Raw genomic sequence first — 18180 nt, 5'->3', positions numbered from 1 at the left:
CGTGCAGCATGCAGGTGTAATAGAGTTCTGCTTTGTCTTAATACCTGTTGGTTTTGTTTGGTTTTTTTGTTTTTTTTTCCTCATCTGGTTTATTTTAACACATCACGATGTGTAGGAATCTCTAAATATACCGCAAATATAAACAAAACAAAACAAAAAAAGAAAAAAAAAAGAGGAAAATATATAATATATAACAGTAGTCTAAAACATAAAGTGCACGGCAATGGCTTTGCACGACTCTACATGGCCGGGGGGGGGGCCCGGCAGGGGGGAGGGGGAGGGTCCCACCCCCCCGACCCCTCATCCCTCCCTTCCCATCGCAAAATTAAAAACAGAATCAGTGTCTTGATTGGCAAAGAGTGATTGGGGGGGAGGGGGGCAGCGTCCTGGCAGCTGCAGAGTTCAACTTCCAGGTGTCCAGAGGGGAAGGTCCGGCCACTGCAGCTTCGTGTCCTGGCGCTGGCCGGAGCAGGGGGCGCGGGGAGGGAAGGGGGGCTCCTTGGTTGGTTTCCTCTGGTTTCCTTTTGGATCACAAGCACAGTCCAGTCCCAGGAGAGAGGCAGAGCTGGGGCGAGGAGGGGGACGCAGGCTGGCCCGGGGCCTGGGGACGCTGTGGGGAGAACAGAGAGAAGGGCATTAGGGAGGGCAGGGGGTGCCCAGTTTGGGGTGCTGGCTCTGCTCCTGCCCTGCCCCGGGGCTCCCTCTGCCACCCTGGGATCAGAGCAAGGGGCCTGGGGTCCCTGCAGAGGCAGAGGGGCCTGGGGTCCCTGAGCTGCCTCGGAAGGTTTTGGGTGCTCCCACAGCTTGTGATCCCTCAGCCAGGTGAGCCCAGACCTGCCCAAAGCAAAACCCCGAGGAGAAAACGCTGCCAAGGAATGTCATGAATGCCAAGGAGGGGAACATTCCCTTCCTTCCAAAGGTTTCTGGGCTAAGGAGGGCAGTGACCCAGCCAGGCTTGGGCAGCCCACACGGAGCTTCCCCTTCCAGCAGCAGCGGAGCAGGGAAGGGGCAGGAGGAGCAGCAGGTCCGGAGAGCCCCATCCCAAGCTCCGGCTGCACCGACTCCCCGCAGGTGACTCACTGCCCCCATGAATTAAAGATGGAGCTGCCACGGGCCTCTGACAGCTGCAGGGGGAGGATCCGGCTTTTATTTCGGGCTTTTTTCACACCACAAAGCTGGTCGTGATCCAGGAGATAACAGAGCTCAGCCCCAGCAGCGCCGTGACGAGCATGAGGCCGGGGGCGGATGAGGCTGAACATGAGTCACTGCTGGCTCCGTTATGAATGAGGGGTGGGAAGGAGGGGACAGGGCTTGGAGATGGGGAGGAAGGAGCCGGAAGGAGGGGGGGAAGCAGGGAGTGGGCTCAGCTTCCCCTGGAAGGGGCTTGGGCACGGCAGTGGCCTGGCCATGGGTGACTGGGCCACCTCCTGGGCTGGGGGCAGGTCCCATGGGGGCCTCTCTGGGGACACCCTGGAGCTCAGCATCCCTCTGCAGCCCAGCTCCTCTGTGCTCCCCAAATCCGGGTGGGTGGTGAGGCTGGGAGCAGGGCAGGGGGAGCCTGGTGCCAGGGAAAGGGGGTGTCATGACGCAGCCTGGCCACAGCCCAGGAGAGGGGAGAGACCATGACAGCACCTCTCACACAACAGGCCAGAATAGAGCAGAGCCAGGCAGGCAGAGCAGGGCATGGGGAGTCCCCCCTGGGCTCTGCACCCACCAGCACCACAGGGAGTCCAGACCTTGGGTACCAGGGACTCTGCAGAGGGATGCTCAGGACCCAGACTACGAAACAGCCCTCCACTCCCTCCTGCTGCCCGTGGCTGGGGCAGGCTCGGATGTCCCCCTCCCCATCCCTCAGGCAGAGACCCCCGGGGTGCCCCTGCAGTACCTGGGCAGAGCTCACTGCTGCTTGCAGGTGGAGAGCTTGCGGATCTTGCTGCTGGCGGAGCAGGCCTTGCGGGAGGGGTTGGAGGAGGCGCTGGCCCGGCGCTCGCCCTTGGCCCTGGTGCTCAGCTGCCCCGGCTCCGTCCCGTTCATGCACACGGCCTTGGGCAGCCCCTTGCCGCGGCTCTGCCCGTTCTGCCCGGCCTCCTCCTCAGGCACCTGTCCTGCAAGGGAACGGCCACGGTGAGATGTGGCAGCAGCCCCTCAAAGGAGCATCCCCTTCCCAGCGCCCGCGATGGATCCTGCTCCTGCGGGAAACCTGAACCTGCTCCTCCTTCGAGGAGCACAGGGGAGAGATCCTGAACCTGGCATGTGCAAGGTTGGGAGCCTGAGACTGCACCTCCCTCCCTGCTCCCCTCGAGGATGGGTTTGGCCCCCGTTCCCCCAGCACACAGCAGATGCTGGTCCCCAGCACACAGACACGGTGTCCCCTCCTCCCTGGACTGTCTGTGTGCCCTTCCCCAGACCCCAGGCAGCAGCCTGGCTCCTCCGGGGAGGAGAGGGGCAGCAGTGGATGAGGTCACTCCTCTTCCTCCTGCCTTCTCTGCAGGTCCCAGCCCCAGGCACCAACTTTGGGGTACCCAGGGGCTGGGTGTGTTTCCAGAACGGGGCAGCACAGCCCCTTCCCGGCAGGGCCGGGGCTCAGGTGTGTCACCGTCCCGAGGGAACACCCTGATGGGTGTCATCAGCCCCTCTCCCTCCTCAGCTCCCTGTGACTCAGCAGAGCGGGTGAAGAGCCATTTCCAGAGGCATCTCCTGCTGCCACAGCCGGGACTTGGGTCACATCCCTTCAGCCGGGGAGTGACGGAGGGATGTGGCTGCAGAGCATCCCTGGGGGCTCCCAGCGGGCACACGGCGCAGCCCCCAGCCCAACGCAGGGCTGAGGAGAGGCTTTATCAGGCTCCTGGCTCCCCCCCACCGGATCCAGCCGAGGCAATTTCCTTCCAGCAGGAACGTCACGCTCCAGGGCCCTTCAGTTATGACTCAGAGGTTTGAGTGGAAGCAAAGGCTGTAAGACGATTATGTATAATTTTCTTTAAAGGATGCTCAATCCTTTCTCCGCCAAGGCCAGGCGGGACGTCAGCTCCGCTTGCGCCAACGATCACCCCACTGCTGGGAGCTGGGGGGGACACGCAGGACTGGTGGGAGAGCTACTTCTCCTCTGAAGGAGCACAGTGGGGGTCCCACCTCGGACCCCTGTGCCTTGCCACATCATCCCTGGCCACTGCCACAGATGGGAAGGGATGGGGGGATGCATCCTGGGTTACATGTGAGATCGATTCCCTCTGGATCTGCCCCCCGGATCCCTCCCAATGGCTCCCAGAGCTGCCACAGCTCCCAATCACTGCCTTGTGGCTGCTTACCTGAGCGCTCCTGCCACGGGAACAGACATGGGCTGACTGGCCAGGGACAGCTCCTGGCTCTGGGCACCCAACCCTGGCACTGCCGGAGCCGGTAGCACCTGCAGTGCTCAGCCTGGCACCCCAGAGTAGCACAGTCCTGGCACAGCTCACCACAGGGGATTGTGGTGATGGGGATGCTCCCCCCTGCCACTGCCTCTGGCACTCTGGCAGTGACTGGCACAGCGGGAGGCTCGGGAGCACAAAGCTCATGGCCCTGCTATCGATCCCTGACTCCTCTGGAGGGGCGATGGCTAGAAAGGGATCAGGGATCCAAGTTCCAGAAGAGGGGGGGACACACCGGCCCCAGAGCCCCCAGGGATGGGGCTCCCTCGGGGGCTCACATGGGTCAGGCTGCAGCCCCAGGGCAGCACAGCCCAGCTGCAGCCCCAAAGAGCTCCAGGTTTTTCCTCCCATCCCTCCATCCCACCGGCACCACTGCAGAGCCTCAAACAACCCCATTCAGAGCAAAGCTGAGCGCTTCTCCTTCCCCTCCCTCAGCTGAGCTCGGGCCAAGTCAATTAACATTTCTGACTGGGGAGGGAAAAAAGAATCCATCCAAACAGCTCATTTGTCTTTTGTGTGACTCTTCCCTCCTCCCCTCCCTTCCCTGCTTCAAAAGCACAGTCCTGGGACTCTATTATGGATACCAAGGAGGGAGGTGAATCGTGAGCTAATTTTACCTCCTTCACCAATGACAGTTGCTGACGTTCAAATTAATGAAAATAAAAATTCAGCATGGGCTGAAGTCTTGGCAACTGCTGCCCCCGCGGAACCGCTGACCCAGCGCTGCGTCTGCCCAAGCAGCTCCTGCCCACCTCACCCTCACCACGAGCAGGGCTAAAAATAAAATAAATAAAGGGAGGGCTGAGAGAGGAACCAGGAACGTGGCTGCTCATCCCTGCTCGTCTCTGCCACCCCTCACATTCTTAATGGCTCCGCATCCAGCTCATTCAGGCACCAAAAAAGGTTTCAAAATAACACCGCAAAGAGGTTTTGAATCGCTGTTTGTCAGACTGAGCACACAGACACCATGAGAAGTCAGGAATGCACCTTCCCGAGCACCAGGCTTGGCTCAGAAGCTCCAGTCCTGGCTGTATTTTCCAGCCTCAGACTGAAAAACCCAGGAGCAGGTGCTGCAGGATGGGGCTGCAGCAGAGGAAGGGTTAATGTAGGACAGGAAAGAGAAGAGCTCGGCCGAGCAGGACGCTCACATCCCTTCACTGCAGGCAGAGTGGGGAGAGGATTCTGCCTCCAGGCCACAGCCATCCTCTCCTCCATCCTCTCCTCAGCACTTCCCTGGATGGGATGTTTAACACCGATTGAACCAGGGGCTTGAAACATTTACATCTCCCCACAGAGATGCATAAATCTTTAAATAACCCTTTAAAAATGAAAGAACTTCCTCAAAGCCCCTTCTTCCTCTGAAGAACACAGGATTTAATGAGGTTTCCTCTTTCCCCCCCACCTCAAAACCCAACACCCACCCCCACCCATGAGTCACTCACACTCCTGCTCTGGCTGCCCAGCAGAGCCACAGCTGAACTGATCCACCATGTATAAGGGGGCTTTTAATTTATATTTTAATATGGGATCAGTTCTAGAAATGTAGTACTGAGCAGGTTCAAAGGGATGCTGCAGGAAGACTTGGGCAGAAAAATTCACATTTATTCCTCTCTGCAGCTGCCCCCACCTCTGCAATGCCTCACAAACCCACCGAGGGCCTGTGCTGGGACCCTCCTCACCCTGCTCCTCCCACGAGTGTGCTCCCAGTGCTGAGGGGATTCCTGCCCACCACAAACGCTGCACATCCCACCTCACCAGCCCCTCTCATCCTTTAGGTATCTAATCCCTCTGAAACAGCACGAGTTACATAGAGAACATGGAAGATCTTCCAGTAATCTGTCTGTCATCTGCCATGACAGCTCTGATTTGGGTTTAAACGCTGCTGTTTGTATGAGGAGAGTGAAATTCCTGGTGACACTGCTCCAGAGGGGATCCCCAGCCTCAGCCACCTGCCTGCATGGGGCTCATCCTTCTCAGATGGGATGGACATAGAGCTGGGGAGCATTGGCAAGGGCCAAGCTGGGATGGACATAGAGGTGGGGAGCATTGGCAAGGGCCAAGCTGGGATGGACATGGAGGTGGGGAGCACTGGCAAGGGCCAGGCTGGGATGGACATGGAGTTGGGGAGCACTGGCATTGGGCCAGGCTGGGATGGACATGGAGCTGAGGAGCACTGGCATTGGGCCAGGCTGGGATGGACATGGAGGTGGGGAGCATTGGCAAGGGCCAAGCTGGGATGGACATGGAGGTGGGGAGCACTGGCATTGGGCCAGGCTGGGATGGACATGGAGGTGGGGAGCACTGGCATTGGGCCAGGCTGGGATGGACATGGAGCTGAGGAGCACTGGCATTGGGCCAGGCTGGGATGGACATGGAGGTGGGGAGCACTGGCATTGGGCCAGGCTGGGATGGACATGGAGTTGGGGAGCACTGGCAAGGGCCAGGCTGGGATGGACATGGAGGTGGGGAGCACTGGCATTGGGCCAGGCTGGGATGGACATGGAGTTGGGGAGCACTGGCAAGGGCCAGGCTGGGATGGACATGGAGTTGGGGAGCACTGGCAAGGGCCAGGCTGGGATGGACATGGAGTTGGGGAGCACTGGCATTGGGCCAGGCTGGGATGGACATGGAGGTGGGGAGCACTGGCAAGGGCCAGGCTGGGATGGACATGGAGTTGGGGAGCACTGGCATTAGGCCAGGCTGGGATGGACATGGAGTTGGGGAGCACTGGCATTGGGCCAGGCTGGGATGGACATGGAGTTGGGGAGCACTGGCATTAGGCCAGGCTGGGATGGACATGGAGTTGGGGAGCACTGGCATTGGGCCAGGCTGGGATGGACATGGAGTTGGGGAGCACTGGCATTGGGCCAGGCTGGGATGGACATGGAGCTGAGGAGCACTGGCATTGGGCCAGGCTGGGATGGACATGGAGTTGGGGAGCACTGGCATTGGGCCAGGCTGGGATGGACATGGAGGTGGGGAGCACTGGCATTGGGCCAGGCTGGGATGGACATGGAGTTGGGGAGCACTGGCAAGGGCCAGGCTGGGATGGACATGGAGTTGGGGAGCACTGGCATTGGGCCAGGCTGGGATGGACATGGAGTTGGGGAGCACTGGCATTGGGCCAGGCTGGGATGGACATGGAGGTGGGGAGCACTGGCATTAGGACAGGCTGGGACCAGTCTCCCAGCGTGCAGGGGATCCCCCAGGTGTGCCATGTAACCTGAAGACAGAATCATTTCAGGGCTCTCCTCCCAAATAACTCATTCTAGCAAAACTGGTCCAAAGAATGAACTGTGCTGAACAGCAGAGTCCAGCAGCAGCTGTTCCTGGGAGAAAGGAAGAAGCACAGGGGTAACACTGGGAAGGGCATCCTGGTCGATGGAATCAAGGACTGAGGAATCTGGATCATCATGGCTCACTCACACCGTTCCACAACCAACAGTCTCCTCCTCTGCTGAAAGGACTATTCAGACCTTGAGGCCTTTCCTAATAAAGCTTTAAACACGAAAAGAAAAAAAAAACCCAACCACTTCTCCCCTACCTGGTACTGTGAAGTCCTGAGTGTAGATGATATCATCTTCAATGTCATACAAGTCATCATCCTCTTCCTCATTGTAGCCATGCAGATCTTCCAGGTAAGGCACCGCCGTCATGCTCCTCCACCTGTCCTTCGTCTCGGGGCTGGGAGGGATGGGCACCAGCGCCTCTGCCTGAGCGTGTTTCTTCCTAAACCAGCTGCAGAGAGCCCCAGGACAGAGCTGGATCAGTGCACAAGGCATGCAGGAATCCTCCACTGAGGATGGCCCCAGCCCACCCCAGTATTCTGAGCTGGGAGCTCCACCCACGGCAGGTCAGGAGGAACCAAAAGGTCTGGCCAGGTGTCAGAGTCTGCTGCAGCGCACACTGGGAACGGGACAGGAACAGAGGGACAGGCACAGAGGGCAGCTCAGGGCCTGGACATGCAGCTCAGGACCATTCTCCTCATCACCCAAACTACCTGTAAGTCAAAACACATCAGCAGAGCTGCCAGAGCTCCTGAGTTTTATTATCCAAGCAAGCAGGACAGAAGGAACTTCTCCTATCCTGAAGCTGAGGCTGATCCAGCCCAACAGACACAAGTTTGCGGGATCCCAGCCTGAGGAGAGGGGCAGTTACCGCAGCAGTTTCCTCTAAAAGCCAGTTTGCACCAAGGCCACAGCAGAAACGCTCCTACTTTATCTTTTTATCCCCCCTCTGTCTCAAGGGACTCCTATCACCACCAAACCCCGTGCTGCCATCTGGCCAGGAAAGGATATCGGCTCCGAAAGCTGTTGTTAATCAGATCAGGAATCCAGCAGGCTGCCTCCCAGCAGCATCCCAGAGCCAGATGGGATAAACCTCTTAGGTTTTCATCGTACTCCCATAGCAGAGCTCTGACTCCAGACTGTCTGGGACATTTCCCAGGGCTGCACGTGGGCACCCAAAGTTTCCTGGAAGTGCTGTTGGAGCCTCCACACTCTCAGTGACCCCCTAAATGTGGGTGGGAACAGAAGTTCCTCCAGACCCAGGTACCTCTAACACACCTTTCCAGCCCACACAAGCCTGATGGGACACAAGTGCTTCCCACCCTGCAGTTGGCACCCAGTAACTCCTGGCCTACAACCACGGAGGAGGGCCTGAGCCAGCCCAAGAGCTCTCACCAACCTGAGCCATCTGGTTTTTATCACCCCAGTTCCAAATTCCTTTCAGGAAGGAAGGCTGAAGGCACCTTCTGCACAGAGCTGTAATTATCATTTTGTTCTAGTCTTACACTGCTTTGACAGTCGGCCTAAAAAAAAGTGGGATTCTAACAAAACTAGGAAAAGCGAGGAGATAAACAAATGGAAATGCAGCTACTGGGACAAATTAGGCAGGATTCAAGGGAGGGGTGAACTCTCATCCAGAAACTGCTTCACCATCAGCATCTTTAAACTGTTTTCTCTGCAGCAATCGAGTTTTAGAGTCAGGCAGCCTCTTGTCTGCAGGAAGAAAGGTGTTGTTTGGGGAGAGGAACAGGAACTGCTGCAGCTCTCAGCTGGCAAGTGTCACCTCTGGGCCCTGAAGTGGCATTACAGGAGCTGAGCAAAGCCCATCCCAGCTGCTGGACCGGCAGGAAGGGAGCGGGACCAGCGTAACTCGATTGTGGCCAAGGGCTCTTCACAGACCCCACGGATGGCTTCCTCGGTGACGTGCATGGCACACCGCTCTCCTAATCGGATCAGCCCATTTCCCTTCCCTGGAGACTGCGTTCATCGAGGAAGCGACTGCCAAGACAGCAAATCCAGCCAGGGCTGATCTGGCCTGGCAGGATCAGCAGCACAGAGGCAGAGGAGCCACCAGCCACCAGCTGGTTTTGCCAGGGGAACTGAGGCTTGAGGGATCCAAGCTCAACACCAGAGACCTCGGGAGAAGGGAATATCCAGGACAAATGAGATCAGAGTGACTGCTGTTAAAAGGAGAATTTTAAAGGGAAAAAGCCTGGAAGTCCACAGCAACTGGTGTTTTTATTTTGCTGTATTTCAGCTCTGCCTCACTCTTCCCTCCTGTCCTACTTACCAGGAGAGTAAAAATAGGTTTTTATTAGCAGCAGAAACCTGAATCACTGTACTCCAGTCATTATGCTTCCATCCTCCGGGAGGTGATTTCAAACACTTGCATATGCATATATGGTAATGAGGATAGAGAGTGAGAAGAGAAATCCATTGAAGTTCTAAGAAAAATCAAAGACCTCTTGGAAGGAGCCTCGAGCAGTTCTGTATGGAGTAGTGGAGTATTTCCTGGCAAGGATTTTCCAGCAGGGACAGTCATTCCGCTTTCTGTGCTGGTGCTGGAGGTTGTCAGTGAAGATTTACTCTTCAGCTGAGAACCACTGGCTCCAGGAATACCCTCATCTGCCTCAGGAAGCCACTGCCTGAGCCAGAAGGCAGCACCTCTTGGTCAGCGATGGCCATGAGATAAAGCCCCTCCTCACCCTGCCCTCACCACCACCCAAAACACAGGCTGGGTGCTGATGAGCACCTTGCTCCACCAGTTATTCCCAGCTTTAGGGATGTTCTCTGAGCCAACTGCACTGGCACACACACAATTACCTGGTGCTTGTGGCAGCTGCTTTAACCCTGAGGGCGAAGAAAAGATTTTGGGTATCTCAAAAGCACCCCTTGTGCAGAACATCCCTCTGCAAGAGGCAGATTCCTCCCTGGTCTCTGTTTCAAAGGGCTGGGAGTGGCTTAGAAATGCTTCAGAGTGAAGGCAGCAGTAGGAAGGGATTATTTCTTCCTATTCCACAAGCTCATTGAGGCGCCTGCAAAGCTCAGAACTGCTGGGCAGCAGCAGCACAAGCGTTAATTGTGATCCTGCCAGGCAGAAGTGGTGCCCAGACGGCTGCTGTCAGCCACAGGGAGATAAGACAGCAAGGGTCAAGGACTGAAGGAGAAGAGGAATCTGGGTTGCCCAGTGCTTAACGAGCCCGTTTGGTTTGCAGCTCCCAAGCTCAGATCTCCCATCACAAGTCCTCCCTCTGCTCTTTTCAAGTCCTGGTATAAGCAAGGTTAAAATAAGAATCTTGTAAGCACAGCTGCAGCTTTCCAACACTCCCAGCTATTCACTTCCCATTTGGGTCACAAACATTGCAGTTGGCTTGGTTTGCACATGGATGGTTTTCTCTGAGAGCAGATGCCAAGCTGCAGATCCCTGCCCTGCCAGCCAGGGTCGGGAGGAGCGATTCTCCACCTCCTGTGATGCCATGTAAGGGCCTCGAGCTCCCTGGAAGGTCACTGTCACCACAAGCAGCAGCTAACAGGCTTCCAGTTTAGCTCAGCTCCCTCACAGGCAATCGTGGAAGGCACACAATGTCCCAGGGAAAGGCAACACACGCCAGCAGTGTCCCTGCAATCACTGCTCCAGCTCTTGTTGCATCAAGAGATGTCCAAGCTCTTCAGTCAGGTTCAGAAAAAACCAAGGTATGAAAACAGCAGTTTCTCCCAGCTGGTGGTAGGACCAAAGGTGGCAGGGATGGCTCAGACTCCTACAAGGAGTTCTGGAGATTCAGTCCTTTAACACACCACGTTACAAAGCTGATTTGCAGAATGTGGGTAAATGAAGGAAAGATCCCTCCCATGTGCTGCCAGAGGGCAGGAAGACTGAGCCAGGTGCCTCAGGAAGGAAGAGGAAAAGCTTCTTCATGTCCTGCTGAGGGGAGATCACTGCTTGGCACAATGGAAAAGGGATGGGGAAAGCCCACAAGTGCACAGGCAGCAGTAGAGGCTCAGAGAAACCCCTCTTCCTCCCTCAAGTGCAGCTCAGGAGCATTGTCAGCCCTGGAGGTTGCAAAGGAGCCCTCAGCAGCACTGCACAGATTTCCAAGGGGTTTGGTACCCAGGTTTGAACAGCACAGCATCCCACAGCATCTTAGAGCCATGCTCCAAACCCCACAGGTGCTGGGAAAGGCAGCACAGCAGCTCCAGGAGGGCAGGAGGAGACCCCAGCCCTGCAGGTTAATTTGCACCTCCACTAATAAAAGGTGGAAGTGCCTCCCCTCTCGTGCTATGAACTCCTGCAATCGGATCTGCGCCTGAACAAATTAAGTGTGACACTTGTGGAGAGGGAAGGGAAGATGGTTGCCTTGGAAACAAGGGACAGAGGTAGAATTCTGCATCCACTTCATCACTTTAAGTGCTGCAGCAGGTCAGTGAATTAGTAACAAAATGCAGTGTGTGAGCAGGAAGCCCTTCAGCAAAAGCACGGGGCAGAGGGGAGGTGGTGGATAATCCATAGGGAGCAGGTTGGAACTCCCTGGCTCTTGGCAGCTTTTCCTCCCTGCCCTACAATCCCCATCCCAGGAGCACCAAATATTCACAGAGTTGAGCTATGAGCACTGGTTTTCCACTGAACATCATCCCACTCGGCTCCTTCCAGGGAAAGCAGGTTTCCAGGCTCTTCCACTGCTATTCAGGGGTCGGCTTCTGGCAGTTCCTAAGCTCTGAGATGACAGGCTGGGAGAAGTTTAACTCATTTCCACTTCCAATTCCAGGTCTGCTCTGCACGGACTGGCTTGAGCAGAGCAGCATTTTGCTTTGTCCTGCTCCAGTAAAAGTGCAGAGACAAGAGTTTGATGCAGTTCAGCTGCAGGAGTGAGGAGGGGGGAAGGCAGCTGGCAGGGATGAAACTCAGCAGACTCTTCCTCCAGCATTCCTCTGCTGCTGCAGGGGGAAAAGCATTTGGAATAGCTGACAGGAATAATGGGAGGAATGGCTGGATTATCATTGCTGGGCTGCCTGGATGCCTTCCCTGCCTCCTGCAGCTCTGCTCCCTATGGAGCAGCACTCTGTGCGCCCTCAGTGCTTTCTTGGTGCCCCTGGGCCACTGATTTTATCCCTGATCCCACTGCAAGGGCCTTCACACCTTATGGAAGGTGAAGTGGGGAAGGATGGATCCTGAGCCCGAGCTCTGTGGCTGCAGGACACCCGATTCCCTTGGGATCACCCTTCCCACAGGGCAGAGGAACACAGCCCCTTCCCACCATCCTGACATGAGCCTGGCCCAGCAGCTCCAGTACAAAACCCCTGCCCGGGGCCCAGGGGCTGCTCCTGCTGATTTCAGAGCACTTTGATGATCCTGACTGTCCATATGAGTGAGTCCCTGGGAGTAGCAGCTCAAAGACATAAAAGGAGACTTCCAGCAGCACGGAAAGGCACGGGGTGATTCTGGTTTGAGCCGGGATCCATCCCAGCAGGGCAGCCTGGGGAAGTCGCTTGATGTTTCTCTGGTTTAGTTCCTGTCCTTAGCACATGCTTTTAAGGGGAGGAGTGTAGAGAAACCCATAGTCATTAATGATTTACTCCCGCCAACACGTGAAATCTAAGGATTCTAGAAATCCAACCTCTTCTTACCAAAATGCTTTCCCAAACCCCTCTGCCAATACCCGAATGGCTGCCTGCTGTCCTGACTGCTGTGCTCCATTTACAAAAAAAAAAAACCAAAAAAACAGGGTCAGGTTAAGCATCAGGGCTAAGCTTCTATTTAAAGAAAAGGCAGGAGAAGCAAGCTCTGGATTCTTTAGCACAAAAAGAAGCTGGACAGACACATCCGAGGCCCAGGCCGCAAGCTCTGCTGTGCTTGATGTAATTACTAGATGCCACAGCAGGAGGAAGGAGGCAATTACTAATAGGGGAGAAAAGCCTGTTAAGAAGCACTGGCTAAGCTCACACAAAACTAATAAGAGCCTAAGCCTTGGAAATGCTTCTGGGTTTGCAGGTAGAGCCTTTCCTCAGCCCCTCTTGGTGCTGTGGGATGAAAAGCCTCAGCACAGCAGCCGAGGAGTTCCATGGCTGCCCCGTGCCGGAGGCGTGCTCCAGTTTCTCCAGCTTTCTAACTACAGGCAGGGTCTCTGGAGACCCCTCTGTGCTTCCAGCTGGGCAACGCTGACACAAAAACTCACTGCCACGTGGGAGGAGGGCAAAATGGAGTATCTGGAGTTGGGGAACCAGCTCAATCACCCAGCAGTGACCCAGGAGGGCCCAGGGCAGTGCCTGAGCTCAGGGGCGGCCGCTGCAGCCACAGGAAGGGAAGTGCTTTTAGCGCTTTTCTCAACACCTACTGATGACTCCATAGACAATTCCTGCTTCTTTCCAGTGCTTCCTGACAAAGCATGGCAAGCTGATCCCCTCTGGTCATGGCCACTGGTACTGGGAGGCACCTGCAGGGAAAGGCAGCCTCGAATGGAAGATGCCTGCTCCCGGAGCCCCTGAAACAATCCAGGCATGGGGCTTGGCTGCTACAAAAGAGTTGTCCTGACAATTAATTAATTGCCTGGGCAGCTCCAGAAACCCTGCCCCCTCAGCCCTGCTTGCACCCTGGTTCCTCCAATCTCTGTTGGAGCTGGTCCCAGTCACTCCCTGCAGAGCCCCACTGCACCTCAGGCCTCTCAGGTTCCGGCTGTGGCTCTTTGGGCACCTCCCAGGGACCATCACCTGCCAGCACATGGCTTTTCCAAAGACACAAGAAGAAAGCAGCGCTGTTCCTGCAGCATGGAGTGGGCTCGGCACCACCCTGGATCACATCCTTGCTTTTACAAGGCTCCCAAAAGGATCTGGGCAGGCTCACAGGCCGAGCAGCTGCAGTCCAGAGCAGCTCTGCCTGTCCTCAGAAGCACTTCCCATTCCAAGAGGAGATAAGCTAATGCAGCCTCCGCAGTGAAGCAGCCTCATGATGCTTTTTGTTCTTGTACTTTTATCCGCCCAGGAAATCTCTGCTCAGAGCCAGCATGTTCAAACAGATCCTTAAAAAAACCCCTCAGTGATAACGGGGCATTTCCCCCCCTGACTATGGCATGGAAAATGGGGGAGGATATGGGGGAGGGAGGACTGTGATATAAAAGAGAAAGAAAAAAAAAAATTTTCCTATTGTCCTGGAATGCTTTTCCACATACTGACTCCATATGGAGCAAATAGCAGGGGATATTTCTGTCCCCAGACTGGCCAGAACTAATACACGTTACTGAACAGTCCTACTTCAACAACACAGCCTTCAGGACCTCCTGTTCTGCTTCATTAGTACTTGCTGGCCTCTGGAAAAAATTATCCAGAACCCTTAATTATCCAGAAGCAGGCACGCCACGAACAGACTTCCAACATATTCCTTATTTACTGGTTAGCAATTCCAGTGCTTTACCGGATGCTCTAATAGGAGGAAAAAAGCCAAGTGGAGCTTGCCAGAGCCCCAGCAGAGCTGGAGGAAGGAGATCTAGTGACTTCCATGTGTCTGCTGTCAAAAGGAAACAGGAGGTGAGAGCAGGAGCACAGGTACAGGAGGAGCAGGAAGAGAAGGACTGGTAACACTCACTTGTGCTGCCTTATCTGCTGTATTGAGAACCTCTTGGCTGGGTCGTATTCAAGCATCCCTGAAAAGAAGGAAAAAAGTCCAGGTGTGATCACAGACACTCTCAGCTGAGTCAAAGCCAGGAAGCACAGAGCTCTGCCCTTCCCTCCCTCTCCCTCCCCAGCAGCCATGCTGTGTCCAGTCCTGGCAGCTCCAGGCAGGATTTGCTCCATTGGCCACAGGAAATTCAGCATAAAATCCCAATCCCACTGCTGACCCGACCCAGTCTGTTCCTCAGCTTCCCACCTGCAAAGCAGGTACAGCCCTGCCCTCCCTCCCAGAGCAGGGACTGAGGCTTGTCCAGCCCTCGATCACAGCTCCAAGAAAGTCTCCAGGCAAAGAACATCAAGACTTTACATTTTAGAGATAATTCCATTGAACCTCCTCCATGGAAGAGCCAAAGCCTCAGGCACAGCATATGTCCAGTTGCTCAGTGTCCCAGATACTCTGGTCTAGTGGAATTCTATTGTGAGGTGCAGCCAGGGAGAGCCAACAAAAAAATCGTCCTGCTGCCCATCCCTGTGCCCTGGCCAGGACTCGGATTTCTGGGATCATCTGCTGAAGTAGCTGGGGTGGGTGGTGAGCAGAGTGGGCAGAGGAAAAGCAGCTCATCCCTATTCTCTCTGGGAGAGAGGGAGGTGGATTCCTTAAACAGCCTCCTGGGATGCCCACTCTGCTCCACTGCCTTTCAGAAGCTTCACAGCTCAAGAGAAGGGAAGGAGCAAATTTTGCCTTATTCCTCAGAAATGAGCCCATGGAACCCTGGGAGTCTCATCCAGCAGCATCCAAGATATTCTCCAATGAAGGTTCCAGGAATATATTCACCTAATGAACATTAACAAAGCCTCATGGCTGAACACTACAAGGAGTTTTGCTTTTACTGGACGATCCCCTGTTACTCCTGAAGTGCCTGCACTGTCAAGTCTTGCACAGGTTGCATGAAGAGTGAGGGTTTGGAGATGGGTGGGAACAGGAGGAGCCCATCTCCAGCAACCAGAAAAGTCTGGGAAGCAGCACTCACTGTCAAACAGGAATTCAGAAAGTCAGGGCAGGAGCAAATGGTGCAGAGTGCTGGGGAGAGCCAGGACATGGACACATTGAGAACACGGGGGTGGGACATACATCTGGATGGACACTTGGGAAGGGAGGGCTGGAAAGACACATCCTAGCTCAAGCAGGAAGCTGCAAGGGCCTTGCAGGTGAGATCCTGCAATCCAAAGGTCACAGAAGAGATAAATCAGCACACCACATGTGATAACAAAAGCTGCTCCAGAACATCTTCGTGTCAGTCCGTTCGTATCACATCAGATCAGGATATGGGCAAAGAGCAGGGATAGGACAGTACAGCAGGGAAGGACTGAAGTTATTTTCCCCCCAGAACCCAAAATACACTTTGCCCTGGCAATTTGGGAAGGTTTATCCATGCTGGTGACAGCATTAAGAGCTTTATGGCAGATGGGATCACTACTGACCTATATGACATCACAGGAATTAGGTTAAAGCAATCCAGGAAGAGCTCTCTGGGTCACAGGTCAGGGGCATCCCAGGCCCCTGGCTCAGGAACTCAGGGCACTGGAGTCCTCAGAGCCCAATTCCTCAGAGTTTTGGATTGTTTGGACTGGGTTTTGAAGGTCTCTGAGGATGGAAACTCTACAACCCTCCCCATTGCAACCTGTTCTGAGCATAACCCTGGCAGCAAAGGAGTTTTCTCACATTCAGATGGAATTTCTCCTCACCTTACAGAAAAAGAAATAAGTTCAGAGGGGAAAAAAAAAAATCCCACACCTAATTAAAGAACCTATTAATAAGATGATCAGACAGTTTCACAGCTGAGCTGCCCAAATTGAGTTGGCTTTTTTTTTTTTTTTTTTTAAGAAATAGGGCTGCAAAGAGCTATCACATGAAGTTTAGGGGACAAGAAAAAGTTGGGTTCTCTTATTAATGTCGTCAGAAACAGGAAAGTTAGGACACCACCCACTCCCCCCACTGATTTATTTAAAGACCACACTTCAAGGTGTTTTTGAAATTTAAGGCATTTACCAGATGAAACCGGTACAAGCAGGAGAGGAAGTTTAAGGTAAATGATTAAAAGAGGCCCAAGAGCAGTAGTCACAAACAGCCACAGCACAGGGAACTGTTGCTCTCAAGCCATTAAAAAGGCAGAAGGAAAATAATCGAGCGAAAGGAATTTTTAGTTCAATGAAAAATGACCGCATTTGGGGCAACGTTTGAAAGAAAACGGAAAGTGTCCTCACTGAAAATGTACATTCATACATTCAGCTCTGAGTCACTCGTGGCAGCTCCGTGGCTCAAGTCGTGCACTGAAGAGAGTCTTCAGCAAGACAAAACATCATGTTCTATTCACCAGGCAAGTCATCCCGGAGCGTCTGCCCGCAGGAGCCGCCGCTCGCGGCCATTTAGGGTAAAGACTTCCCTGGAGTTTATCTGCGAGCAGGGATGGGACAGGCTGTGCCAGGGAATGCTTTGGGAGGCCCAACTCCAACCTCTGCTCCCCAGTATTCCCGAAGGATTCACTGTGCCCATACAGGGGTGTCACAGAATCACCGAGTCCGACCTGTGGCTGATCCCCAACTCAGAGCAGAGCACTGAGTGTCACATCCGGGTGTTCCTTGGAGACCTCCAGGTCTCCAAACCTCCCTGGGCAGCCCCTTCCACTGCCTGACAACCCTTTCCATGAGGAAATTATTCCTAAAATACAAAGACCTCTCATCGAGGATGTATCAGATATTAAATTGATAAGAACAGACACCACACGGTCGTGCCCAGACAGGGGTATCCTGTCCTCTGCAGCACATCAACAGTTTCAAAACCCTTTCAAATCACATCAAGTGACGACCCAGAAACTGGAGATCATGGATCTGCCCTGAGCTCCTGACAGCCCTGAGCCCACACACTCAGTGTGTGGACAGGCACAGAGCCGTGTCCCAGGGCAGAACTCCTGGAGTTCAGAACACAGGACAGTCACAAGTGTGGGACTGGAGAGGCAGGAAGAAATCCAACAGCAAGGTTAATGAACTCAACCTGGATTCCACTTCAGTCTCCAACTTGGATTAACATTTAACAACCACTGTAAAAGCAGTGTGAGGCCAATCTGCAAACGAGGCAGGACCTTCTCCCTCTCCCTGCACTCAGCCGGGTGTTCTGGCCACAAACTCCCTCTGCAGGCAAATCCCGAGCCCGTGATCCAGGACAGGCCTCTGGATGGGCACAGACAGCCCTGGGGACCCCCTGCCACAGCAGAATTAAAGCATTCCCCTGTCACCAAGACACATCCTCTCCCTGTCCCAAGGAAAGGTCATGGAAGTGAGAAAACAAACTGCTGAGGATCCAACTACCAAGTCCCAGGTCACAGGGCCTGGAAATCAATTCAGATGCTGATTAATGCAGAGCTGCAGCCTCAGAGCTTCCTCTTCCAGTAAAAGTCTATTAGACCAGGAGGAGGAAAGCTGACCTTGTGCATTTTTCTGGTCCAGAAGCAAAGTGCACAGGAGTTGATAAGCCACAGGCAGATGCTGCCAGAAGAACCTTAAGGCTATTTATAAACTCTTCCACTCTGACACATCTCTCCTGACTGCACACACAAAACAGCACCAGCCCTTCTTCTTTCCATCCCTGAAGAATATAAATAAAGCTTCATCCCTGATTAGGGAGACAAAAAGAGGAGCAGCATCCCAACTAATCTGGAGGATATACTGTCATGCCAAATACCACTGAAGCTGTAAGTCCTCTAAACTCTGCTCTTCTGGAAAAGGGGAACAAAGATAAAAACAAGCTTAAGGGGAAGAAAAAGTAAAGACGCACTACAAAAGTAGTCAACAGAAGAACAAAAAAACCTTACAAAGTGTTTGTGTTTGCT

The 18180-nt window shown here is 54.3% G+C and overlaps 1 protein-coding gene across 2 annotated transcripts in view; it reads right to left on the bottom strand.

The window, feature by feature from the left end:
* Positions 1-47: 47 nt before the first annotated feature.
* The window catches only part of STK11 (serine/threonine kinase 11), a 33386-nt gene continuing 15253 nt past the window's right edge, over positions 48-18180 (bottom strand). For both annotated transcript variants that reach the window (XM_048288227.1, XM_048288228.1), the window contains 4 exons: positions 14268-14325; positions 6952-7145; positions 1886-2105; positions 48-610 (listed from right to left, as the gene is read on the bottom strand). In XM_048288227.1, coding sequence (XP_048144184.1) covers positions 1897-2105; positions 6952-7145; positions 14268-14325 — 461 coding nt within the window. In that variant the 3' untranslated portion in view covers positions 48-610; positions 1886-1896. The remainder of the gene's footprint in view (positions 611-1885; positions 2106-6951; positions 7146-14267; positions 14326-18180) is intronic.

This window comes from Corvus hawaiiensis, chromosome 28 (assembly GCF_020740725.1).
Source record: "Corvus hawaiiensis isolate bCorHaw1 chromosome 28, bCorHaw1.pri.cur, whole genome shotgun sequence".
Lineage (NCBI taxonomy): Eukaryota > Metazoa > Chordata > Aves > Passeriformes > Corvidae > Corvus > Corvus hawaiiensis.
This window is presented reverse-complemented; position numbering and strand designations above follow the sequence as displayed.